Source organism: Mobula hypostoma, chromosome X2 (genome assembly GCF_963921235.1).
Source record: "Mobula hypostoma chromosome X2, sMobHyp1.1, whole genome shotgun sequence".
In the NCBI taxonomy this organism is placed as follows: domain Eukaryota; kingdom Metazoa; phylum Chordata; class Chondrichthyes; order Myliobatiformes; family Myliobatidae; genus Mobula; species Mobula hypostoma.
In genome coordinates, this window is record NC_086129.1 from 16,025,998 (window position 1) to 16,053,810 (window position 27,813).

General features: G+C 44.6%; 1 protein-coding gene across 7 annotated transcripts in view; it reads right to left on the reverse strand.

Annotated features, from left to right (window-relative positions):
* Window positions 1–27,813, reverse strand: part of LOC134340988 (suppressor of tumorigenicity 14 protein homolog) — a 176,142-nt gene that overhangs the window by 11,390 nt on the left and 136,939 nt on the right. For 4 of the 7 annotated variants that reach the window (XM_063038648.1, XM_063038645.1, XM_063038646.1 and 1 more), the window contains exon 19: window positions 4,657–4,749. The exons of 1 other annotated variant lie outside the window; for it this stretch is intronic. In XM_063038648.1, the coding sequence (XP_062894718.1) occupies window positions 4,657–4,749 (93 nt within the window). Of the gene's footprint in view, window positions 1–4,656; window positions 4,750–26,294; window positions 27,745–27,813 lie in introns of those variants that run through there. 2 more of the 7 variants (XM_063038651.1, XM_063038650.1) reach the window with 1 other exon arrangement.

The following is a 27,813-nucleotide window of genomic DNA, read 5'->3' on the forward strand; positions in this document are numbered from 1 at the left end:
ACAGGGTCTCGGCCTGAAACGTCAACTGTACCTCTTCCTAGACATGCTGCCTGGCCTGCTGCGTTCACCAGCAACTTTGAGGTGTGTTGCTTAAATTTCCAGCATCTGCAGAATTCCTGTTGTAAGCTTTTGTTCGTCCACATTTTAGATATGCTCTTGCCCGATAACAGCTGCTCCCAATTAACCCCTTCTGGATCCTGTCTAATAAGGCTGTAATTTGCCCTCTCCCAATTTTGCACGTTCCCACAAGGTTCATTCTTATTCTTATTCAGAACTGTCTTAAAGCTGAAGGAACTGAGATCGCTGGTCTGAAACCGCTTTCCCGCTGAAAGGGCAGTCACCCGGCCAGGCGCATTTCCCAAAACAAGGGCCAGTATGGTCCTTCCTCTTGTTGGACTATCCACATGCTGTTTCGCTTTTGAAGCAATAGCTTCTTGAATGCACTGAAGCAATTCTGTCTCAACTTAGCATCTCAAACTAAGGAAGTCGCAGTCAATATGGGGGGTATTAAAGTTACTCACTTTGACAATCCCATTGTTTTTACTTCTTTCCATAAGCTGTCTACATATCAGCTCTGAGGAACAGAGGAACTATCAGAACAATCCAAGCAAGTGGGCAGAGCTAATTCCATTGAAGTCTAGTGAAGCCAGCTACCAAAGCTCAAATTTATTAAGGGGCATTACTTAGGTTTACAAGGCTATCCATATATTGTCCATCAATTTAAGTGTATGAATAGTAAAAAATCAATTGCTTAAGCTAAAATATGATTGATTTGTTTTCAACAAGGAACAAGTGTATGCAGTACTTAATGGGATACAAAATAAAAATCTTAACAAGTAGTTTATAAGGAGACAGAAAAAAGGCTTTGTTCAGTGATAGTGATCCATACTCCAATTTCATTCCCCTTACAGTACTTCCCATGATATCCATTTTCAATTGGAACATTTGGAATCCTGCCTTGAAAATTTGAATTGCTCCCAAAGTTACAGCCTTTTGATGGAGAGATTAACACGTCCACTATTCTTCCTGAGCAGAAATACCATCATGTACTCTGTCCAGTTTAATCATCTTCATGAGATCACACTTCAAGGAAATGAAATTACTCACAAGGAATAAATGCCACAAAAAAGGAGAGAGACTGGTGAACTGTCAGAAGGGGTCTGGGAACTGATTGTACCTGGAGGGAGGATGGGATCAGAATGGTAACTATGGTAACACAGAATTGGTTTAGATTAGGAAAAACTTCTTCACGCAGAGAGTGGTGAATCTGTGGAATTCTCTGCCACAGGAGACAGTTGAGGCCAGTTCATTGGCTATATTTAAGAGGGAGTTAGATATGGCCCTTGTGGCTAAAGGGATCAGGGGGTATGGAGGGAAGGCTGGTGCAGGGTTCTGAGTTGGATGATCAGCCATGATCATACTGAATGGCAGTGCAGGCTTGAAAGGCCGAATGGCCTACTCCTGCACCTATTTTCTATGTTTCTATGTTTCTTTGATAACTAAAGCACATTTAAAGTACTCACATAGGTGCTGGATATATTCAGTGGAGGAGCTCCTTGAGAGAAGTGGCTCTGGGACAGAAGCCAGTGCCAGTGGAGGAGCAAACTGAGGCCTGAGGCAGGGTACGACCTAAAGGTGTTGTGGGAGAACTGTAAGAGTGGATCAACAAAATGTTCTAGGGAAAGCTCGAGATGTTCCGGAAGAACTGATGAAGCAGCACTGGGAATATTGTGGGAGAATCAAGGGATCTGGCCTGCAACTCCTCCTGGGAACAGAACTGGGGTTGTTCTGGAAGGCCTGCAATTCTTTTGGGAGAACAGTGGGAGCAGGGTCAAGGCTGTTCCAGGAGACATGCAGATAGATACATGAACAGGGAAGAGGGATATTGGCTAAACAGACGGAAATTAGACCAGCTTGGATGGGCATCTTGTTCAGCATGGACCATTTAGGCAAAGGGCCTGTTTCCATGCTGTACGACTCTACGACTCCACGAGAATCAGCCAGGATTGTTCCAGAAAAACAGTGAGAGTGGACCTGACATTGGTTCAGTACAATTCGACAGGGAGGGGATTTGTTGCTCTTTTCTGTCACCTGATTGAGGACAATTGGCTCAATTGTAACTTAGTAGAGGAAGGTTACAATTAACTTTGAACCTTAGACAAGGTTATTAAGCAAATTGGATAAAAAAAAAACTATTGGGTAATCCCTTAGATGATGCATTTCAAAACTCGGAGGTTAAATTACAGGCGTGTGAGAAGATAGAAGATAGGGAAGAAAGGTTTAATTAAAAAGTTACTCTGAATAGAGTATCTTGGATCACGTTGTACAGCAGAGGTATGTTGCCTCCGATTCATGTGCTATGTATGAACTGCAGGCCATAGATAGACCTGGAGGAGACTCATGTCCAGGAGGTGCTTCCTGCTCAAGCTCAGAGTTTCAAACTCGATGAACAGACAAATGTTTCTACAACAGTGCTGACACACATTGGCACATTATCTTCCTCATACCTTGGTAAGGGAGATGACAGAGATGATACAGTGGCCTCTGTGGGGGCTCTGGTAGGATAATAGAGAATAAATGTTCTGGCTTCCTGATTCCAAAGACCGGTAGGATAAATATCATTATTCTAGACACAGCTTCAGGAGTTGAGAAGAAAATTAAAATTTAAGACTCAAAAGTAGATCACTTCCAGTGTGACAGGCCAAAGAATGCAAAACTACAAAAATCAAGCAGATTTATACAGATCTAGAATGATAATATAGGAGGGAGAGTTTCAGGTTCTTGAAGAATTAAGACCATTTCTGGGTCAGTAAGGGCATGTTCAACAGGACTGGAACCAACTGTACCCAACCAAATGGAAAATTGCACAAGTACATCCTGTTCAGAAAAACCAAGTCAAATCCCTTTGGCCAATTACCACCCAATCATTCTCCGCTCAATCATTAGCACAGAGAGGGAAAGTGACACCAACATGTCTACCAAGCGGCATTTAGGTAGAATAGTTAATGACTGATGCCAAGACTTGGATTTGTCACGACTTCTTGGTTCTAGGTTTCATCAAAGCCTCGGTCCAAACATGGACCCAAGAGCTGAGTTCGAGAAACGTTGAGGCAGTATCAGTGCTTGCCATTGAATCCAAAGCTTGCGGGCATCAAAGAGGAGACTCCAGCAATGGAGTCATCTCTCATAAATTCTGAGGTAGGAAATATACCCTGAATGGTAGATCTGTAGAGAGTATTGAGAACCAAGGTCTATGTCCAAAGGTGACAGCACATTGTTGAGGGTGGTGAAGAGAACTTATGGGATACTTGCCTTCAACAGCTGAGGCGAGGAGTATAAGACTAGGAGGTCTTGGCATAATCTTATAAAGCATTAATTAGGCCATAGCTGGAATATTATATACAGATCTGGTCACTACACCAACGTGAAGATTAATGTACCCAGAGCAGATTTACCAGGATGGAAGAAAATGAGGTACTGATTAGACTGGGTCTGTTTTCAGTGGGGCCGAGATGGGTGCCTGATGGAGACATTCAAATCTACATATGACAAGCTCAGATAGGGTAGACAGTAAAACCTTTTCCCCATGGCAGAGGTCTCTTCAATCACAGGGCATTGGTCTGACGAAGAAGAGCTTTAAGGGGAATCTGAGGAAGAATTTCTTTACCCACAAGGTGGCTACAAACGTGACACAATGACTTAACAAGTGCTGGAGGCAGGTTCTCACATTAAACAGGAGTTATCGACTGACTTTTTATCATGGATCTGCATATTCACATAAAACACACACCATGTACAACAAACACATTATGTACAATGCACACTAAGTACACACGCAGGATTTCCAAATGAGGCCATGTGGTTGGAGTCTAGGAACAAAAAGAGGGCTTGGGGTATATTACAGCCACCTAACAGCAGAAGACAAAGGAGTGATAAAAGTAAATTAGGGCAGGATTAATGCAAAAGATGGTATTTATGCTCTATGACTCTGACCATTAACCAGCATTTTGTCTACAATCTTCTATGCCTCAGAGATTCAAGGGTTCATCTAAAACCTGCTTAAGTATTTGAGAATCCCTGCCTCTCTCTATCAGTGTGATCCAGACTCCAACTGCTTCTTCCGTCTTGTGTCCTGGCTAATGAGGTTTCCCACATCTTCACTGCCTTCCCGATCGGCTGCCTGTAGGGCTCCCCTCCCCGACCCCTCCCTAAGGCCTTCCACAGCAGTGTTTACCAGGAGGGCACTGCAAAAGGTTTAAGAGTATTTGAGAAATGGTTTTGAAATTGTGCAACGTCACCGACTCCTGTGAATCTTGGTCCTGACTGCTCAAAGTGGAGGTGGCACATTTGGAATGGCACTGAGAATTTTGACTTCATCCAGGAGCAGCCCAGAAGCAGCACGTCACCTCGGCAGCCACCCACCTGCCGTGCCACCAAGCATGTCCTGCTCGACTTGTGGCAGAATTTGCATACCCCTCCTTGACTACATCAGTCATCCTCAATCCCGAGGCACTGCTTGAAACAAAGGCCGATTGCTCACGCACTTCCATTTTGTCACATCCCTTTTGGACAGTGGTGCCAGGTGTGTTCATAGAAACATAGAAAACCTACAGCACAATACAGGCCCTTCAGACCACAAAGCTGTGCCGAACTTACCTTATGAATCCAGAGTGATGTCTGCATGTTGTTGTTGGGGTGGAGTTGATGGTGGAGCAGAGTCTCCCAGCAGTATAAGTCTACATAGGCACCCTGCTTCAACGAGAAGTTATTGGGTGGGAAACAGGTTATTTGTGATCCTGAAACACAGACAATGAAACTATGATTCTTTGGGTGGTGTCTTTCTGCATCAGTCAGTAGAGACGTAACATGTTCCTGTCATCTGTTGTTGGATTTAAGTCCCTGGGGACAGTGCAGACAATTTCCCATGTCACTTTTGTACAAGTGAATCTCAGCTGCAGCAAAGGATACTAAACATTGGGGTATGCAGGCCAGTTGACAGTGTTGATGCAATAAAATAGGTATAAAAGAGAATGGGATCATAATGATGGATTGTTATTTTCTCTCAAAATGTGAAAGGAAAATGGGTGAAAAATTGGAAAGAACAGTAGGAAATTCTACTCAGCACAACGTACTCAACAGCAACCTTGAAATTCAAACTGTGCATCAACTTTAGATCCTTGGTCGAATCCTGGCTAAAGTATTATATCTGGTCTGGGCTCCTGCTTCTGACAACGGATGTATTTTCATTAAGAAAGGAGGCTTTCTCATATTCATGGATAGTAGTCTAGAATTCTCCTCCCAAATGGAGTGTGAATGCAGAGATAAGGATATTGGCAGATAGGAGTAAAGGCAAGGAAATGGTGTAGAAGTCCAGCTCTTGTCTGATCCTATTAAATACTGAACAGGCTTGAGGCAATGAAAACCCTTCATGTTGTGTCAGAGAGGATTTTATATGACCTTTTTCATGATCTTAGGTTGTGAAGAATGTAGAAATCTTTTCATACACCAAGTTCCCTTAAAAGTAGAAAGTGATGCTGTGTTTTGAAAAGGATGAAGGATTAATTAAGGCAACTCCTTTGCTCTTCAAGTCTGTGCCATGCTATCTTACTTATCCCATAGATGAGGGCAAAGTTAACTTCTCATGAAAAACAGCACTCCCTCATTCAGGTATTGGGCCAGATTCTTTATATCAGTTCTTGAGAGAGGGATTTGAACCCACAACCTTCAGATTCAAGGTGAAAATGCTATGAACTGACCCACAGATGTCAGAGCCTGATGTAAAGCTGCAGGTAGGTTGATACAGTGCCTTGAAAAAGTGTTAACCCCCCCCACAACTATTTTCACTTTTTAATGTCTCATTTTTTATATTTAAAATACCTTGAAATTGGATTTTTTGAGCTAATCTACAAAACATTGTGCATCATAGCAAATAAAAATTCCAAAACCTGTCAACAATTTACTAAAAATTAAAAACCAAAATTGTGAGGCTGAAAAAATATTCACCCCCTTTGAAATTACTATACAAGCAACCAACATCAAAGTTGCTGGTGAACGCAGCAGGCCAGGCAGCATCTCTAGGAAGAGGTACAGTCGGCGTTTCAGGCCGAGACCCTTCGTCAGGACTAACTGAAGGAAGAGTTAGTAAGAGATTTGAAAGTTGGAGGGGGAGGGGGAGATCAAAAATGATAGGAGAAGACAGGAGGGGGAGGGATAGAGCCAAGAGCTGGACAGGTGATAGGCAAAGGGGATACGAGAGGATCATGGAACAGGAGGCCCGGGGAGAAAGACAAGGGGGGGGGGAAACCCAGAGGATGGGCAAGGGGTATATTCAGAGGGACAGAGGGAGAAAAAGGAGAGAGAGAAAAAGAGTGTGTGTATAGAAATAAATAATGGATGGGGTACGAGGGGGAGGTGGGGCATTAGCGGAAGTTAGAGAAGTCAATGTTCATGCCATCAGGTTGGAGGCTACCCAGACGGAATATAAGGTGTTGTTCCTCCAACCTGAGTGTGGCTTCATCTTTACAGTACAGGAGGCCGTGGATAGACATGTCAGAATGGGAATGGGATGTGAAATTAAAATGTGTGGCCACTGGGAGATCCTTCTTTCTCTGGCAGACAGAGCATAGGTGTTCAGCAAAGCGGTCTCCCAGCTAACTTTCCTCAGGTGCAATACTGTATATTACCATACCGGCTTATTGATGTAGAAAATAGGAGGATCATCTGTTTTCAATGAATGCATAAGAATAAATACCCTCTCTCTCAGTAAGGTCCAACAGTATGGTAGATTTCCAACAGACCAGACCAAAATAAATACAAAAGAACATTCAAGACAAGACAGGGAAATGATAATATAGAAGCACAGTCTGGGGAAGGGTACAAAACTTCTCAAAGGCACTGAATGTACCTTGGAGTTCAATGCAGACAATCGTGAAGTCACAGCCACTCTGCCTAGGTCAGGCTGTCCCTCTAAACTTAGTCGCCACATTTATACTGTGATGACACAAGTCACTCTGAGTGAGCTGCAGAAGTCAGTGCATGCAACTGCAGATTAAGTTCATGGCTCCACAATCTCTAAGGCCTTGCACAAAAAAGGCATTTATGGAGAAGTGGCAAGGAAGAAACCCTGGCTAAAAACAAAACATACCCTTGCCCGTAAAAACTTTGCAAAACATCACTTAGACCCAAAGCACACTGCCAGAGCAACCATGGAGCGGCTTCAAATGAAGAAAATTGATGTCCTTGAGTGGCCTGACCTTAATCTGATCGAACATCTCCAGCAGGACCTCAAGATTGCTGTCCATTTCCGCTTCTCAAATAACAGCTTGAGCAATTTTGCAAGAAGGAATGGGTAAATCTAGCTCCATCATGTTGTGCAAAGCTAACAGAGACTTATCCAAAAAGATTACTGGCTGTAATAGCTGCAAGAGGTGGTTCAACTATGCAAAAAGGGGAGTGAATAGTTTAGAACTGCTGACATTTCAGTTTTTGAATTTTTAATTTTTCATGCTTCACAATTTTTGCTAGTTTTTGGGTTCTGCTGTGAAAAAGGAGCATGTGATTCTCAAAAACAAAAACAAAATTTTTTTTTGTTCACAAATAAAAATTATCAGTTAAATTGATCCAAATCCCTGGTGTAATGCTCATTTATGTGAACAAAGGGTTAGGGATGGAATACTTTTACAAGGCACCGTACACATAAAATCTCAGTTAATTAATTGTATACACATTGACTGGGTAGTTATAAATATTGAGTAGAACCAAATAAGCAGCTTAAATCGATTAAATTACCTTTCCCAGTCTGAAATTCCTTTTTATTGCTCTATTAATTATTTAATTTTAAATAACCATCAAAACTTATTAACTGATAATGACGTTTTGATTAACTGCCAAGTGCTTAGCATACATCCAGAATTCATCAAAACATAAACAATTAATATGCATTTAGCTCTTTAGCAAGCATTAACAGTACAGTATTTGATAAGCACTTAACACCAAATGTTTTTGTCATAAGTTAACCATCAATTATGTTAATCTGTTAAAATTTAATCAATCACCCGTTTATTGTCATACAGTGAAAACCAAGTACACTAAGACTCACGAAGGGAGATTTCCTTTGCCAGTGCAGCTGAGACCAGGAGAAGAGGAAGTCCCACGGAGATAAATTTAATCAATCGGTCAGTGGGCAGCTCTAAGCGCAAGCTTTTTGCTCTTGAGTCCTTTGGTTCCCGGATAAGGGAATCAGATAAAATAAATTCAGTTGCGATACCAGCAATGGACATTCTGCTGAGCGTGGTAACAGTAACAGAGGGGCTCTGCAAGAAGCTCGGGTGGGAAACGATGGGCTCTGTACAACTTAAATCTAAAACGTCTCAGATAAAAAGGCACACATTTAATCCGTTCTGCTTAAAAAAGAACTAGAAAATCTGATGCCTAGTATACAGGGGAGGAAAATGGTATTGAAATGTTGGAACTGACTGTCCTTGAGATTATATAGGAACAGGGGATGGACCAGAACTAATTAAAAGTCATGATGTCAAGAAACAGAGACTATTATTTGTTGGAACCGAGTACAGAAGGGGACACCAGTGCCACATTCCTTCCTACTCAAAAACTATGTGATCTTAACCAGACCAGCCCAAGCCTAAACACAGGGTATCAATGCCAAATTAGAGAGCTTACTACAAGACCACTGAGACAATCTGGAGCAGTGCAACTATTTATGGAGTAACTCAGTATCCAGTACACACACACAGTCTGGGATAAATGCACTTTTCACAAAATTGAACCAGATTGTTCTGCCCATTGGCTACACGCATCACCACATCAAAAGAACATGTTGGTTTTGCAGAACTGAAAGTAGCTTGGGTTCATTGAGCACTTTGGAATGGAAAACCGAGCCCATTGCGTTAAGCAACACATGCTGAAAATCTGAACACAAAAAGTGCTGACAGCACTCAGCAGGAGAGAACAAAGAGGTTATGCTCCTTAATAAACTTTTTAGTGTGTGTCCATTGGAACTGGATCCTGGAAATCTGGCATCCTGACAGTGACTGAGCTTCTAGATATAGATCCCATTCTCCCCACGTTTTCACTAATTCGACCATTCACCTACATAGAATAACGGTAGTCCTTCGAATTCGAAGAAGACACGCTGTTGTGCAGTTCATCTGTGAACACGGAGGTGGCTCTGCAGTCCCAGTCTGGAAGCGCAGAGTCTAGCGCAATGGGGGCACTGGAAGTCCGTTGTTGTAATAATTGTGGCTGCTGTTCTGTGACGCCGCTCACGGTTTTCCATCAGTTTTTGGCAGCGCTTGTCTTCAAAACTGGTGTGGGCTTCATAGCGCAGGGCTCGCCAGCGGGCAGCAGAGCTTCTAGTTCCCTTGGCTGATGTCGCAGTAGCGTAGGGTTTCCTTCACAGTGTCTTTGTAGCGCTTGCGTGGACAACCTTGACATCTCCTTCCGGTCTCCAGTTCACCACAGAGCAGCTGGCGAGGTAAACGGTGGTCATCCATTCTGATGACGTGTCCCACCCACCGCATCTGGGCTCTGATGATCAGGGACTCAATGCTGGTGGACTCCGTGAGATCCAAGATCTCCAGGTTGGAGACACGGTCTTGTCAACGAATGCCAAGGATGGAGCGGAGGGTGCACATGTGAAATTTCTCCAGTTGTTTGATGTGTCGTCGGTACAGAGTCCAAGTCTCATATCCATATAGGAGAGAAGGGATGACTACAGCTCTGTAGACTTTCAGCTTTGTAGAGATGCAGACGTTGTGCTGATCGAGCACTCTGGTACGCAGCCTCCCCAGAGCCTGGCTGGCCTTGCTGATCCTGGAGTCAATTTCTTTGTCCAAGGACCCATCACTCGAGATGATGCTTCCCAAGTATTTGAAGCTGTTTACATTTGTCAGCTGGGTGTCATCAACAGTGATCTTTGGTTCTACGGGGTTGGTGTTTGGCACGGGCTGGTGAAGTACTTCAGTCTTGTTCAGGCTGATAGTCAGGCCAAAGGACATAGCAGTGTCTGAGAATTTGTTCAGCATCAACTGTAAGTCACTGTCTTTGTGCGCCAGGAGTGCACAGTCATCAGCAAAGAGGGTTTCTTGAATGACTGTATGGAGGCACTTCGTCCGTGCGTTCAAGCGGCGAAGGTCAAAGAGAGAGCCGTCCAATGTGCCAAATCCCTTTCGTTATCCTCGTGCTCCCCAATTCCACTTCACACCTCTACACCCAGGCAATTAATTTACATGCCAATCTGCACACCTTTGAGATGTGGGAGGAAAGCAGAGATCCTAAGGGGAGTAAGGGGAGTAAGGGGAGGCTGTGGCTGACAAGGACATGGACAGTATAAAAATAAAAGAGAAGTATAACATAGCAAAGACAAGTGGGAAGCCGGAGGATTGGGAAACTTTTAAAGAGCAAAAGAAGGTAACTAAAAAGGCAATACGTGGAGAAAAAATGAGGTACGAAGGTAAACTAGCCAAGAATATAAAGGAGGATAGTAAACGCTTCTTTAGGTATGTGAGAAGGAAAAAAATAGTTAAGACCAAAATTGGGCCCTTGAAGACAGAAGTGGGTGAATTTATTATGGGGAACAAGGAAATGACAGACGAGTTGAACAGGTACTTTGGATCTGTCTTCACTAGGGAAGACACAAACAATCTCCCAGATATAATAGTGGCCAAAGGACCTAGGGTAATGGATGAATTGAAGAAAATTTATATTAGGCAGGAAATGGTGTTGGATAGGCTGTTGGGTCTGAAGGCTGGTAAGTCCCCGGGACCTGATGGTCTGCATCCCAGGGTACTTAAGGAGATGGCTTTAGAAATCGTGGACGCATTGGTAATCATTTTCCAATGTTCTACAGATTCAGGATCAGTTCCTGTGGATTGGAGGGTGGCTAATGTTGTCCTTTTCTTCAAGAAGGGAGGAAGAGAGAAAACAGGGAATTATAGACCGGTTACCCTGATGTCGGTGGTGGGAAAGGTGCTGGAGTCAATTATAAAAGATGAAATTACGACACATCTGGATAGCAGTAACAGGATTGGTCTGAGTCAGCATGGATTTACGAAGGGGAAATCGTGCTTGAGTAATCTTCTGGAATTTTTTGGGGATGTAACTATGAAAATAGACAAGAGAGAGCCAGTGGATGTAGTGTACCTGGACTTTCAGAAAGCCTTTGATAAAGTCCCACATAGGAGATTGGTGGGCAACATTAGGGCACATGGTATTGGGAGCAGAGTACTGACATGGATTGAAAATTGGCTGGCTGACAGAAAACAAAGAGTAGCGATTAACAGGTCCCTTTCAGAATGGCAGGCGGTGACCAGTGGGGTACCGCAGGGTTCAGTACTGGGACTGCAGCTGTTTACAATATATATTAATGATTTAGATGAGGGAATTAAAAGTAACATTAGCAAATTTGCAGTTGACACAAAGCTGGGTGGCAGTGTGAAATGTGAGGAGGATGTTATGAGAATGCAGGGTGACTTGGACAGGCTGGGTGAGTGGGCAGATGCAGTTTAATGTGGATAAATGTGAGGTTATCCACTTTGGTGGTAAGAACGGGAAGGCAGATTATTATCTAAATGGAGTCAAGTTAGGAACTTCAACTACTGCACAGAGTCTTGTCATCTTCAGAAGTTTTCAGATGACTTTGCCATAGTTGGATGCATCAGGAAGGGAGATGAGGTTGAGTACAGGGCTACCGTAGGAAACTTTGTCACATGGTGTGAGCAGAATTATCTGCAGCTTAATGTGAAAAAGACTAAGGAGCTGGTGGTAGACCTGAGGAGAGCTAAGGTACTGGTGACCCCTGTTTCCATCCAGGGGGTCAGTGTGGACATGGTGGAGGATTACAAATACCTGGGGATACGAATTGACAATAAACTGGACTGGTCAAAGAACACTGAGGTTGTCTACAAGGAGGGTCAGAGCCGTCTCTATTTCCTGAGGAGACTGAGGTCCTTTAACATCTGCCGGACGATGCTGAGGATGTTCTACGAGTCTGTGGTGGCCAGTGCTATCATGTTTGCTGTTGTGTGCTGGGGCAGCAGGCTGAGGGTAGCAGACACCAACAGAATCAACAAACTTATTCGTAAGGCCAGTGATGTTGTGGGGATGGAACTGGACTCTTTGACGGCGGTGTCTGAAAAGAGGATGCTGTCTAAGTTGCATGCCATCTTGGACAATGTCTCCCATCCACTACATAATGTACTGGGTGGGCACAGGAGTACATTCAGCCAGAGATTCATTCCTCCAAGATGCAGCACAGAGCGTCATAGGAAGTCATTCCTGCCTGTGGCCATCAATCTTTACAACTCCTCCCTTGGAGGGTCAGACACACTGTGCCGATAGGCTGGTCGTGGACTTATTTCATAATTTACTAGCATAATTTACATATTACTATTTAACTATTTATGGTTCTATTACTATTTATCATTTATGGTGCAACTGTAACGAAAACCAATTTCCACCTGGGATCAATAAAGTATGACTATGACTATGAAAAGGGAAAGCACAACGAGATCTAGGTGTTCTTGTACATCAGTCACTGAAAGCAAGCATGCAGGTACAGCAGGCAGTGAAGAAAGCTAATGGCATGCTGGCCTTCATAACAAGGGGAATTGAGTATAGGAGCAAAGAGGTCCTTCTGCAACTGTACAGGGCCCTGGTGAGACCACACCTGGAGTACTGTGTGCAGTTTTGGTCTCCAAATTTGAGGAAGGACATTCTTGCTATTGAGGGAGTGCAGCGTAGGTTCACAAGGTTAATTCCCGGGATGGCGGGACTGTCATATGTCGAAAGATTGGAGCAACTGGGCTTGTATACTCTGGAATTTAGAAGGCTGAGAGGGGATCTTATTGAAACATATAAGATTATTAAGGGATTGGACACGCTGGAGGCAGGAAGCATGTTCCCACTGATGGGTGAGTCCAGAACCAGAGGCCACAGTTTAAGAATAAGGGGTAGACCAGTTAGAACAGAGTTGAGGAAAAACTTTTTCACCCAGAGAGTGGTGGATATATGGAATGCTCTGCCCCAGAAGGCTGTGGAGGCCAAGTCTCTGGATGCTTTCAAGAAAGAGAAAAATAGAGCTCTTAAAGATAGCGGAATCAAAGGTTATGGGGATAAGGCAGGAACTGGATACTGATTGTGGATGATCAGCCATGATCACAGTGAATGGCGGTGCTGGCTCGAAGGGCCGAATGGCCTACTCCCGCACCTATTGTCTATTGTCTACTTGGAGGTCTGAGGAAGAACATGGAAATGCTGTGAGGCAGAGCAAGATTGTGCTTTTCAATGAATCCAACAAGACTAGGGTGTGGAACAGTACAGAATCCAGTGAATTTATGCAAATATGTTTATAAATAAAACCCCCAGGATTCAGAATGTTGATGGGGTCTAGGATGTTCAAGTTTGAACCACTGTGGGCAGTTGCTGACAATACTGAACTGTGAGCTGCCATCAGCCCCCTTTGTGCCTGACAGACCGCATGCTTGTTCTTTTAAGGAGGCAGCTCACGGTTATGGATATGGTTTGGTTAAATGTGCAGGGTGTTCCCATTTGTGCCTAAAGCACGAAGTCCACTTGTTTGTGAAGAAAGATGTGACCAAAACATGTTTGCTCACCATGTATAGCACCCAGACCATTAAAATTTCTACAGTTGTTCTCCAATGTCCTCTCCCTTCTTCCTCTAAGCTTGATCCAACAAATCAGATGTTTCAAGCAGCCTCTGAAATTGGTGCAAGATGACATGTTATACTCCTCAAAACTGGGTTTCCTTTTCATAACAACTTGCATAGACTAGTACAGGCTCTTCATGATGTTGTGCCAACCTTTTAACCTGCTCTTAAGATCAATCGAACCCTTCCCTCCTACATAACCCTTGATTTTTCTTTCATCCATGTGCCTATCTAAGAATTTCTTAAATGTCCTGAATTTATCTGCCTCTAGCTCCACTCCTGGCAGCATGTTCCACACACTTCCCATTCTCTGTGTAAAAAAAAACTTACCGCTGGCATTGCCCTATACTTTCCACCAATCACCTTAAAATCCCCTTCTGTTTGCTATTTCCATCCTGGGAAAATGTCTCTGGCTATCTACTCGACCTAGGCCTCTTATCATCATGTACACTTCTATCAAGTTACCTCTCGTCCTCCTTTGTTCCAAGGAGAAAAGCCTGAGCTCACTAAACTAATCTTCATAAGACATATTCTCTAATCCAGGCAGCAAGCATCCTGGTAAATCTCCTTTGCACCCTCTCTAAAGCTACCACATCCTTCCTATAAGGAGGTGGCCAGAACTAAGCACAATATTCCAAGTATGGTCTAAACAGAGTTCGGCTCTTGAAATCAATCCAACGTTTAATGAAAGCTAATCTACTATATGTCTTCCTAACCACCTTATCAACTTGCATGGCAACTTTGAGGGATCTATGGATGTGGACCCCAAGATCCCTCTGTTCCTCCACACTGATAAGAATCCTACCATTAACCCGGTACTCTGCCTTCATGTTTGACCTTCTTGATTGTATTACTTCACACGTTTCTGGGTTGAACTCCATCTGCCATTTCTTAGCCCAGCTCTACATCCTATCAATGTCAGGTTAGGGGTGCGGGCAGGGATGAGGGGCATGAGGGGTCAGGGGAAGGAGCAAGCCAGAGTTCAGATCTGAGCTGTCTGAGGTTGGAGGGCAACAATCTCTGAGGATGGAGGTCCAAGGTCTGTGGACCCCAAAACACAAGTGCTGGAGATCCCCGGGATTTGAGGTCAGAGGTCAGTCAGCCCCTGATTGGTGAATTCTTGGGTTAAAGTCCAGAGGTTGGTGAGTCTGAAGGTCAAAGTCCCAAGGCAGGCTAGAGCTGAGGTCAGAGTTCCAGTGTCTGTGAGTCTGGCGCCATGGTCTGGAGATTGGAGGCCCGTCTGAGTACATGGGTTGGGGAGTAGGAAAGTGATTTGTTTTGTTGTTGTTGCTGGTAATATGTTGGCTGCGTGTTGTTCTGTTGAATGTGGTGGGCATGTTATGTTGGTGCTGGATTGCGTGGTGACACTTGTGGGCTGGCCCCAGCTCATCCTCAGATTGCTTTGGTTGTTAATGCAGACAACACATTTCACTGTATGGTCTGATGCACGTGATTAATAAATAAAGCTAATAAATCAAATCTAATCCATGCCCTAATTTCATCATCGTTGTTCCTGATACTTCTCACATTGAAGTATTTCAACTCAACCAACTGACTGTATTTAAGCTCTATTCACTTCCCATCCTTTGTGGAAATGTATTTGTAACCCTAAAGTCTTTATGAATTTGTAACTTTTGTAAAATGCAATGTAATGAAATGGGGGTCTATGAAATTCTAAGGTGTTTTGCTGGTTTGGGTGGAAACTGGCCTGGAAGTATATCTCCCCTTGCAAGTAAAATACTAAATGCATTAATAATTTGATCCACTCTGAATTTGTTGCAGTTTGTTTCTTTATATTGGAAGACCTAGTTGAATGATGCATAACAGAAGTTGGAAGTTCTACCAAGACTGCTTGGTATGACAGTGATACGGGAAATTCCGAGGACAGAACTGCCTGGGGCAAACTCATTGGGAGTAGTGGCCACTGAAGGAAAAGTAAGTTTTTTTTTTACCCTTGGCAGTTCTACTTCAGCTTTATCTGCCTTTCACCCTATACACTGCAATCAATGCAATGGTCTTGAGTGGATCAGTTTTTGTCATGATTCCAACGTATTTGGTATGATGATAGAGGTCGACCTAGTGTCTGGGGCATGTGAAAGAGATGTGCACAAATGTATTGGATAGTTTTTCATGTTGGGGGGCAGTTATACAGGATGACCCTGCGACTGGGATGCATGTGTACAAATATATTGGATGTTTTTTAGTGTTAGGGACTTTTATGTAGGTCGACCTAGTGTCGGGGACATGCGAAAGTTTTCCGAGGTAATATGAGAAAGGAAATTAGTAAACTATCCAATAATGAAAGGGTGTCAGGGACACTAGATGCCGGAACTAAATACTGAAATTTATTAAACCCCAGAGGATACTGTAGTGAAAACTGGTAACTTGATAGACTACTGGTAAATGTAAATAGAACAAAAAAAAATGTGGCAGAGTGCGTTGCTCTCTGATCCAGAAAGAGAAATCAGCACATGAAAAGAAAAATCATAGTTTTTAAAGTTGATACAAAAGCTGAAGAGACAACTTGCTGCACAGAGGAATAATATATGCTTTTGGATCTGAAAGGGGAAGACGATGAATATGGAAATATGGATTGGAATGATTTAGCAGATAAGATGACCAGATATGGTTATGATGACGAGCCTCCTCACCGCACCACCCCCCCCCCGCCCCCAGTTACTGAGAGGGAGGAGCCGGGGCAGGAAATCAAAACCAAAATAGAACATACACTACCCTGTTCAGCATACAGCAGCTGAGGGATATTGCCAAGCAACATATTTGCCCAGCAACGATTCTAGAGAGTTGTTTCATGTAATCAGTTACCAGAGTGAAATATACAGTCTAGATGATAAACGAGGAAAGAAGATCGATTATAATGTGCTTGCATCTGAACATACTGTTTCAGCTGTGGTAATGTGGGGTCAATGTGCTTGGAACTATAGAGCAAACAGTTAATGTAATTTAAATCCTAGCAAAAATCAGGGACTGCAGTTACAGAAGGGTCAGAATATGTTGGAATTTTGGGGAATTTTAGAATGTGGGGAGTTTATGCTTTAAACGTATTGAATGTTGTTTACTTATGCATAATGAATAACTTCCAACATTTCTTTGTTATAGAGTCTTGGAGTAACATATTTCCTCAATGTTGTCAAATTGTAACTGAATATTGCTGTAATGATGTAACCCTTAGGAACAAGAGATTTTCTAAAATGGTTTAAAGTGTGAATGGTTTTGCATGTAACATGTGGCCACAATTGAGTTTGCATGCACACGCATGTGTATATGTGTTGTTTTAAGAGACTGTGCCTTTAAGAGGTTGCATCAATGTGTTAATGTCCCCCACCCCACCCTGCAGATTTTTCGCCTCTCTTCCTTGGTCCTTTGAAAAAAATGTGAAAGCCTTTTTTTGAATGGGTATTTTATATTTTGAAGTTACTTCAAAGAAGAATAGTACAAGGATGTTTTTGTTTTGTCTTGTCTGCTTCTTTTTAGGGTTCTTTTTTTGTGGAATTAATTTAAAAAATCTCAGATCTCATACTGACCAGATGTAATCTGAGTTGAGGTAAAACTTTGTGAAACTGTATTCCAGATATGAAATGCCCACATTTGTAAGTGAAATGGGCATTTGGGGGAAATTGGCATTTGGATGGTAATTAAATTAGGTATTTGAAATTAACAATTTTGGAAAGATTTGAATATTTTTGGGCAACCTAAAAGTTGCTTTACCAGTAAGACTGCTTCCTTTTATAGAATATAAAAGATGTTACTAAGACCTTTGACTTTGATTTTGAATTTGAGATTCCTTGGAAAATAATTTTGATACTGTGGTAAACCATGTATATATGTTGTAACTCGGTTGCCTGTCTGGACACACCCCTCTGCTGACTGCCCCTGTGGCTCCTCCCACAGAGTCCTGTATAAAGGTGTTCGCCTTGCCCCTCCCCCTCAGTCCGGGGGCAGACACTCACTGTGGAGGTCGTATTGTACAGCTAATAAAAGCCTTTCAGTATTTTACCAAACCTCAGTCTTTTGGAGTAATTGAAGGTGCGTCAATTTTATTCGCTGTACATTTTAAAACATGGAACAGGCCCTGAGACCAGAAAAATTGGACCTCGATCCACAAATGCCTGACGCTGGAAACGCTTTCGAACTCTGGCTGGCCTGCTTCGAAGCGTATCTAGAGGAGATTAAAGCGACCGACCCCGTAGCAAAGCGCAGAGTTCTACTCTCCAGGGTCAGTCCACGGGTTTATTCGCTGACCAGAGACCAGCCGAACTATAACGGCGCGATGAACGCACTCAAAAGACAATACCTGCGGCCGATAAACAGCGTCTATGCTCGGCATCGCTTAGCGACACAGCAACAACGGTCCGGGGAATCGAGCGCTGAGTTTGTCCGGGCCCTACAGACACTCGTGCGGGCCTGCAATTGCCAGGAACTGACAGCGGCACAGCATGCAGAACTCCTAGTGAGAGACGCCTTTGTCACGGGGACCAGGTCAGTCTACGTGCGCCAGTGGCTGCTGGAAAAAGCCAATCTTACCCTAAGTTCGGCGATCGAGCTGGCTGATACGTTGGAGGCCGCTCTGCATAACTCCGAGGCTCTCCAGGCACGCGATCCCCCGATGGCCTCGTGGGCGCCGCAGACCCCGCAACCCGCCGGTGAATCAACCTCGGCTGCAACCAGTCGTGAGTCCGTGAAGTGCCACTTCTGCGGACTGGAGAAGCACCCCCGGAAACGCTGCGCAGCCTGACAAGCTACCCGCTCCAGCTGCGGAAAGAAGGGCCACTTCGCCAAGTTCTGTAAGTCAAAACTGCGAGCAGGATCGAGCAGCGCCGCGTGCGAGTCGTGGGGGTCGCCATCTTCCCTGCACACTGCCACCACGTGCAAGACATGGGGGCGGCCATCTTGGTCGGTGCCACCTCCCACCGCCCACGACCAGCAGGTGCTCACAGGCCACCCTACCGCGCCGGACCAAGACAGTGACCCCACCCTGGCTTCTATGACCCTCGACCAAAGCGCTCCCCACCAGCTCGCAAGGTCAATGATGGACATCCTGGTGGAGGGGCACAGGACAAGCTGCCTGTTTGACACAGGCAGCACGGAGAGTTTTATCCACCCAGACACGGTGCAGCATTGTGGACTCATGATATGGCCGGTAAGTCAGAGGGTCACCATGGCTTCCGGGTCGCATACAACAGACATCCGGGGGGGTTGTACAGCGACGCTAGTGGTGCAGGGCACAGAATATCGGGACTTTAAGTTACTGGTCTTGCCTCAACTGTGTGCCCGTGTGCTATTGGGGTTGGACTTCCAGAGCCACCTGAAAAGCGTGACAATGAAGTATGATGGGCCCCTCCCACCAATTACTGTCATAAATCCCCTGTTTTGTAGAGATATGTCACGTACCCCACTACCGACCCGCGCATCCCACCCAACACCATGCCAACTGCCGCACTACCGATGCCACTTGTGGCCTCTCCACCCTCAGGATCCCTCCCCCACCGCTGTTCGCCAACCTGACCCCCGACTGTAAACCCGTGGCAACTAAAAGCAGGAGGTACAGCGCGGGGGACAGAGCCTTCATTAAGTCAGAGGTGCAGCGGCTGCTCAGGGAGGGGGTCATTGAGGCAAGCACAAGTCCTTGGAGGGAGCAGGTGGTGGTTGTTCGGAACGGGGAGAAGAATAGGATGGTCGTGGACTATAGCCAGACCATCAATAGGTTCATGCAGCTCGACGTGTACTCTCTACCCCGCATCACGGATATGGTCAATCAGATAGCACAGTACAAGGTGTACTTGACCATAGACCTAAAATCCACTTACCATCAGCTCCCCATCCGCCGGGAGGACCGCCCTTACACTGCCTTCGAGGCGGACGGCAGGCTTTATCAATTCCTGCGCGTCCCCTTTGGCGTCACGAATGGTGTATCTGTCTTCCAGAGGGCAATGGACCAGATGGTGAACCAGTGCCAACTGAAGGCCACGTTCCCATATCTGGATAACATCACCATCTGCGGTCATGACCAGCAGGATCACGACAACAACCTCCAAAAATTTCTCCAAGCGGCCAAATCTTTCAACCTCACCTATAACAAGGACAAGTGTGTATTTGGGACCACCTGACTTGCTATCCTTGGGTGTGTCGTGGAGAATGGAGTCATTGGCCCTGACCCTGACCGTATGCGCCCCCTGTTGGAACTCCCTCTTCCCAATACCCTCAGAGCCCTCAAAAGGTGCCTGGGCTTCTTTTCATATTACGCCCAATGGTTCTCTAACTATGCAGACAAGGCCCGCCCCCTGGTCAAGTCCACCACATTCCCCCTCTCTGCCGAGGCCCACACGGCCTTCAACCGCATAAAAGGGGACATTGCCAAAGCAGCAATGCATGCGGTGGATGAGGCCATTCCCTTCCAAGTCGAGACTGACGCCTCTGACTTTGCACTGGCTGCTACCCTCAACCAGGCGGGAAGACCGGTAGCGTTCTTCTCCCGTACTCCTCAAGGCCCTGAAATTCAGTACTCTGCAGTGGAGAAAGAGGCCCAGGCCATAGTGGAAGCTGTTAGGCAGTGGAGGCACTATCTTGCCGGCAAAAGGTTCACCCTGCTAACTGACCAGCGCTCTGTCGCATTCATGTTTAATAATCAGCAGCGGAGCAAAATCAAAAATGATAAAATTCTGAGGTGGAGAATCGAACTCTCCACCTACAACTATGACATCATGTACAGGCCTGGGAAGCTCAACAAGCCCTCCAATGCCCTATCCCGGGGAACGTGCACCAGCATGCAGATCGACCAGCTATACGCCCTACATGTAGACCTTTGCCACCCGGGGGTCACCCAGCTTTTCCACTTCGTGAAAGCCCGGAACCTGCCTTACTCCCTTGAGGAGATCAGGATGATGACCAGGGATTACCAAGTCTGCGCAGAGTGCAAACCGCACTTCTACCGACCCGAAAAGGCACAACTCATCAAGGCCACCCGCTCCTTTGAGCGACTGAGTGTTGCCTTTAAGGGCCCCCTTCCCTCCACCGACCGCAATGTGTACTTTCTTAACGTTATCGACGAGTACTCGCGGTTCCCCTTCGCCATCCCCTGCCCCGACACCACTACAACTTCAGTTATAAAAGCCCTGCACAAGCTCTTCACTCTGTTATATCCACAGTGACAGAGGGTCCTTGTTTATGAGTGACGAGCTGTGCCAATATCTACTGGCTTAGGGGTATTGCAACTAGTAGGACCATGAGCTATAATCCCCGGGGGAATGGACAGGTAGAGAAGGAGAATGGCACAGTGTGGAAAGCCACACTCTTAGCCCTCAGGTCAAAGGGACTGCCAGTCTCCCACTGGCAGGTCCTCACCGAGGCACTCCACTCCATCCGCTCCCTGTTATGCACAGCCACTAATGCCACCCCTCATGAGCGGCTCTTTTCTTTTCCCAGAAAATCGACCACTGGAACCACCCTATCAACTTGGCTGACGTCCCCGGGGCCAGTGCTGCTCCGGAAACATGCGAGGAGCCATAAATACTCCCCGATAGTCGAGAGGGTTCACTTACTTCATGCGAACCCCCAGTACGCCTACGTGGTTTTACCTGATGGGCGGGAGGTTATGGTCTCCATCCGGGACCTGGCGCCCGCAGGAGCTCCGGGCCCCTACCCTGAACACTCCATGGTGACTATTGATCCCGTACCCACCAATGTATGTACCTACAAGACACCGTACACCCCAAACCCTATACAGACACCACACGACACTCCCTTACCGGGCGCGACGCACACGCACGAGGGATTACCGACGCCTAACGTGTCTGGACACACCCCTCTGCTGACTGCCCCTGTGGCTCCTCCCACAGAGTCCTGTATAAAGGTGTTCGCCTTGCCCCTCCCCCTCAGTCCGGGGGCAGACACTCACTGTGGAGGTCGTATTGTACAGCGAATAAAAGCCTTTCAGTATTTTACCAAACCTCAGTCTTTTGGAGTAGTTGAAGGTGCTTCAGATACAATTAGTGTTTTGTTGTGTGAATTGCAAATAGAAGAATAAGGGGCTTCCCAGGGGGCTCTACTCTAATACAGTACCTGGATGACCTCCTGTCAATCTCCCCAAGCAAGGAAGCTACCTTTTACATAAGCTAAGAAAGGTCATAAAGTATAAAAGCAGAAACTACAGATTGTACGACCAGAAGTTACTTATCTAGGACATACCCTATCCCAAGATACAAGCTCATTGATTAAGAGTCAGATTGAAGCAATAGTTAAAGTCCTGCAGCCAATGCCTCACAGGGAAATGAAGCATTTCCTGGGGATGACTGTGTACTGCAGACAGCAGATTTTAGATAATGCAGCCATTGTTAGGGCCCCCCAGAAAATATCTGTTCCCAGTCAAGCAGATCCATTATGCTGGACCCTGGAAGCTGAAGAAGCATTTGAACATATGAAAGAAGCGATGATATCTGCCCCTCAATTTTGAGCCTCCCAGACTAAAAGAAGGGAGTTTCACCTTTTGTTCACCATGAATAGTTTGTTCAGATCGTCTTGACTCAGAATCACAGGGAAAGACAAAGGACAACTGTTTATTTCAGTGCTCAGACCCAACAGCCAGAGGTTTATCAGATTGCGTTCCAGCAGTGGCAGCTTCTTACCTTGCTGTTCAGCACATACTGACTTGCTATGCCTTATAACACCTTACCCCTGCTAGGTAAACTAAGTACAAAACCGAGTTACTAACAAACCAAATGTTAATGATTACTCGCTGTGCAACTCTTAATCCGCCCACTCTTCTCCCCATGAAGGAAGACTGATTCACACTGCTGTGAAACTGTTACACAAGCCTGTGTAGACCTTACTAATACTCCAATTGTTTTGTTAATGTCAATTTAATTTGCTTTGTTGCTGTTCGGATTTATCCAACAATAAGGGAAAAGCTGGGTTGTAAGTAGCACGATAGTATGTGGCTTCACCCCGATAAAGACATTGTGACCCCAGGTAAATTGGTACCATGGACTGCCCAATGTGTTCACAAGATCACACATGCGGCAAGAGGTGAATGTTTAATTAAACCAAACTTGGTATGACTCGGGAGTATCTAGAGTTGCAGAAAAAATCTGTAGACAATGTATGAGATGTGAGATGTACCTTGCAAAATCCAGGAAAACTGGTAAAAGTAACAGGGTTCACACCTTGCTGCCAGATTTTTTTTTACACTTACAGATCGACTTTATTGAATTCTCTTAATGTGAAGGGTATAAGTATATATTAGTCATTACTGATGTGTTCTCACAATGGGTTGAAATATTTCCTTGTAGAAACAATGATGCAATTACAGAAATGAAATGTTTGTTAAAGGAAATAATCCTGCAATTTGGGATCCCCTGGAAACTATCTAGCAACAACAGTACTCATTTCACTGGCAAAGTAATTAAAATAGTATGCAAAGCCTTACAGGTGAATCAATATTTCGATTCTCAGTCAGCAGACCTAGTGGAAAGGACAAATGAAGCAATTTAAGAATAAACTTGGTCAAATGTGTGAGGAAAAGTGGACTAGAGCAACCATTAGTGATAGTAAGTGCTATGACATCGAGTCTGGAGATTACGTGCTGGTGCAGATATTTAAAAGAAGGAATTGTTTGGAACCTCGATTTGAAGGACCTTTTCAGAATCAGAATCGGAATCAGGCTTATTATCACCGACATGTATCGTGAAATTTGTTAGCTTAGTAGCAGTTCAATGCAATACAAAATACAGAAGAAAAAAATAACTGAGTAAATTACAGTATATATGCATTGAATAGATTAAAAATCATGCAAAATCAGAAATATATTAAAAAGTGAGGTAGTCTTCACGGGTTCAACGTCCATTTAGGAATTGGATGGCAGAGGGGAAGAAGCTGTTCCTGAATCACTAAGTGTGTGCCTTCAGGCTTCTGTATCTCCTACCTGATGGTAACAGTGAGAAAAGGGCATGCCCTGGGTGCTGGAGGTCTTTAATAATGGACGCTGCCTTTCTGAGACACCGCTCCCTAAAGATGTCCTGGGTACTTTGTAGGCTGATACCCAAGATGGAGCTGACTAAATTTACGACCTTCTTTGAGTCCTGTGCAGTAGCGCCCCCACCCCACCCCACCCCCAATACCAGACAGTGATGCAACCTGTCAGAATGGGACATCGAAAGAAATTTTTGAGTGTTTTTGTTGACATACCAATTCTCTTTAAACTCCTAATGAAGTATAGTCACTGTCTTGCCTTCTTTATAACCGCATTGATATGTTGGGACCAGGTTAGATCCTCAGAGATCTTGACACACAGGAACTTGAAACTGCTCACTCTCTCTACTTCTGATCTCTCTATGAGGATTGGTATGTGTTCCTTCGTCTTACTCTTCCTGAAGTCCACAATCAGATCTTTCGTCTTACTGATGTTGAGTGCCAGGTTGTTGCTGTGACACCACTCCACTGTTCGGCATATCTCACTCCTGCACGCCCTCTCGTCACCACCTGAGATTCTACCAACAATGGTTGTATCGTCAGCAAATGTGTAGATGGTATTTGAGCTGTGCCCAGCCACTGTCATATGTGTGTGTGTGTGTGTGTGTGTGTGTATATATATAGAAAGAGAGCGAGAGCGAGAGAGAGAGAGAGAGAGAGAGCGCGCGCACGCTGAGCACACACCGCTGAGGTGCACCAGTGTTGATCGTCAGCGAGGAAGAGATATTATCACCAATCTGCACAGACTGTAGTCTTCCAATTAGGAAGTCGAGGATACAATTGCAGAGGGAGGTACAGAGGCCCAGGCTCTGTAACTTATCAATCAGGATTGTAGGAATAATGGTATTAAATGCTGAGCTATAGTCAATGAACAGCAACCTGACATTACATGTATTACTGGTTACTAATACAGACATCAAGGTAATAGAAAAGCCTTCGTGGATTCACATCTCCCATTGTAAGGTGCCTAATAACGTGAAAAAAATAAAACCACTAAGAGTCCAAATGACAGCGGTTGGTTTAGCCCTCGTCTTTTCTCTGACACATGCAATTGCCACACATACTTTCTTACCATTCACTTGCAAATGTGCAAACAGGACCAATGTTCTCAGGTGCTGGGTTTGTAAGGATGTCCAGGCACATGGAAGTGGGTGGGCTTTGTGTACCCATGCCCTTTAATGAAACAGAGATGAACTGTTACTTTAATTGGTCCAAGTCCTCTGCTCTGGGTATGTTGGTACAATGATGCTGGGACTCAGAAACATAAACCCTTTCCTCCCCTTATTGGTACAGCCAGAATGTCACGGGAGAAGATGGGGAGATAAATTTGGAAAAAAGTATTTTAGAGGAAGGTGTATACCTCTATAAGACAATGCCAATGCCAAAGTAAAAGGACTTAGTGTTGTCCCTGGGGAAGGTAACACTTGCCTATAGAACTGGTAAGGCACAGGAACTGATTAACATAACATCAACGTTGGAAAAGTTAGCAAATGAAACTGCATATGCCCTTGAACGAACCCACTCCACAAGCAATATCTAAATTGTTGGCAGAATTGGTAGCTGTCCGTACAATGGCACTGCAGAACCAAATAGCTTCTATCCAAGAAAGGAGGCATGTACACTCTGATTGGACAAGAACGTTGAACTTACATGCCACATGAACCATAAGACATAACTTACTTTGTGGATTCTATCCGAGAGGTTATCAAAAAGAATAAGAAAGTGGGAGATCAGTTTCACAATTATAGCACTCCAGGAAGAGGATGGTGGCTTGATTATCCTACATAATGGCATAACCATTGGTATATGTCTGTAACCCCGCATTTAAGAATTTTTAACTTTTGTAAAATGCATTGCATTAATGAAATGGAGGCTATGAGATCCGAAGGTGCTTTGCTGGTTTGGATAAGAAAACTTATGAACTTGTTATATGGGAACAAACTTTTTTTTTGATGACAGACAATTGTTTTATGGCCATAGGGAATGTTTGACAACAGGGAAGATTGGAGCTATATTTCCAATGAAAATTGACAGGAAGTACATCTCCCCTTGCAAGTAAAATAATAAATGCATTAATCATGTGATTCACTCTGACTTTGTTGTAGTTTGTTTCTTTATACTGGAAGACCTAGCTGAATGGTACACAACATCTTCCTCGCAGTCTTTCTGCACATTGCATCTACCTTTACACCAATTGCTTCATCTTCTGATCTATCACTGATTCCCATCCCCCCCGCCCGCCAAGCTACTTTCAAACCCTAGCACCCCACCCCCTCCCGCAAGAACATTGATGCCTCAAGTTCAGGTGTAACCAGCCCCTTTTGTACAGGTCACTCCTTTCCCAGAAGATCCCAATGATCGACAAATCTGAAATGCTGCCCATGCACCAATTCTTCAGCCACATCTTCATCTGCCACATTATGGCTCTGGTTTTTTTTACCAGACCATGAGTGGGTACAGGTCCAAACCAGTTTGTATTACCCATCATTAAGCCCGACATTGCAAGAGCTCAAAGAAAAATAAAAATTCTATAATGTGAGCAACTGGGACTAGCATAGATGGGCATCTTGGTCACCATGAAGCAGTTGGGCCAAAGGGCCCATTTCTGTATAACTCTGTAATAGGATGAAACTCAAATAAGACAAGGTACGCTCATTTCCAGTTTATTTTAGTAGAAAAGTTTGCATATAAAAACACTGCTGAGCAAGAAACGGTATCAGTAAAACAGTGACCCTGCAGTGGGAAAGCAGAGAGTAGAATTGAAAACAGCAGCACATGTGTCAGGAAGGCACTCTTGTCTCTGTCTCTTTCAGAAGAATCCACAGAGAAAGTATCAGCTGAATCAGCTCAGCTAAACTACGACCTTTTGGAACATGGCTCAGTGATTGTGTGTATAGTCATGTCAAATTTCATCCAAACCACAAAAACTCTTGCTGCATTCAAACCATCATTTTACCAATTGATGGCCTCGACTGGGTTATGAACATGAGCTCACTGAAAAGTCTTGATAACTTAAAACTCTACATTTGCTTTTTTTTCCCCGAGTTTTTCCTTCATGCTTTATACTTGACATCAAAAGTCAATGAAGCAGACTGAGCTAAGCTCACTGCAGGCACCCCAAGGAGGCAGGAGTTCAGCAGGGGTGCGAAGCAAGGTGCTCTTCCCAGTCAGTGGGTCCACCTTGTACCACACACAAGGCCACCTCCATTCTGTGTAGACAGAGTGATTCTTTCATTAAAGTGTGCTGGGAGTAACAATGAGGTCAGCCTCTCACAATCATCGCGCAGACTGAACAAAACTAAAACAGAAGTTAAAAACCCTTATGTCAAATTACATACACATGACAGAATAAAAACACAATCTACTGATAGTTGAGAAGGTTCCAAGAGTCATTGCGAGTTCATGGCAAATGCTAATGGCTGAGCATTTAGTTGGGGGAAAAAATCATTTAGGCTCCCTGCAGGTTTGGTAATGTTGAACTCAATACACACAATCTAGCATAAGCGGAATAGTTACTTTCCTTCACAGAATTTTATAAAGTGAATTGAACTAAAAGGCATATTTTGAGCAAACAACCTGCTCTTAGCCCAGTCTGACCAACCTTCAGTCTATCTGTATGGGGAGGGGAGGAAGGAAAGGTTACCTAGAGCATTCCAGCTCATTGTACCCATCCCCCTCCCCCTCCCCATACCACTGAGCATTTATGATCAGTATGATGAGAAATAACAAATCACCCCACAGAACATCTTCACTGATGGAATTGATTTCATGAAAACTTTATACATTATCTACAAGTTGGGAGAGTCTCTGTGCCAGGAACCAGTGACACAAGTGAAAGCGTGTACCAAATGTCCATTCTCCATGATAGAACAATTTCTCTGTTATACCAGGCTAGGACGACATACATATCAATGCACTACACCCCAGAGTGCTGCTTGATCCACTGTCGAAACTTTGAAACCTTGGTGTAGACCCCTGGTTTATTCTTTCTGGCACAGCCGTCTCCCCAGCTGACAATGCCAGCAAGGAATACTTTCCCGTTTTCCTCCACGCTGGACATGGGGCCGCCAGAGTCACCCTGAAACCAAACAATAAAACTGTTAGCTCAGGCAGCCAGTGGACAGCAAGATGGGCCTGGATTGAACAT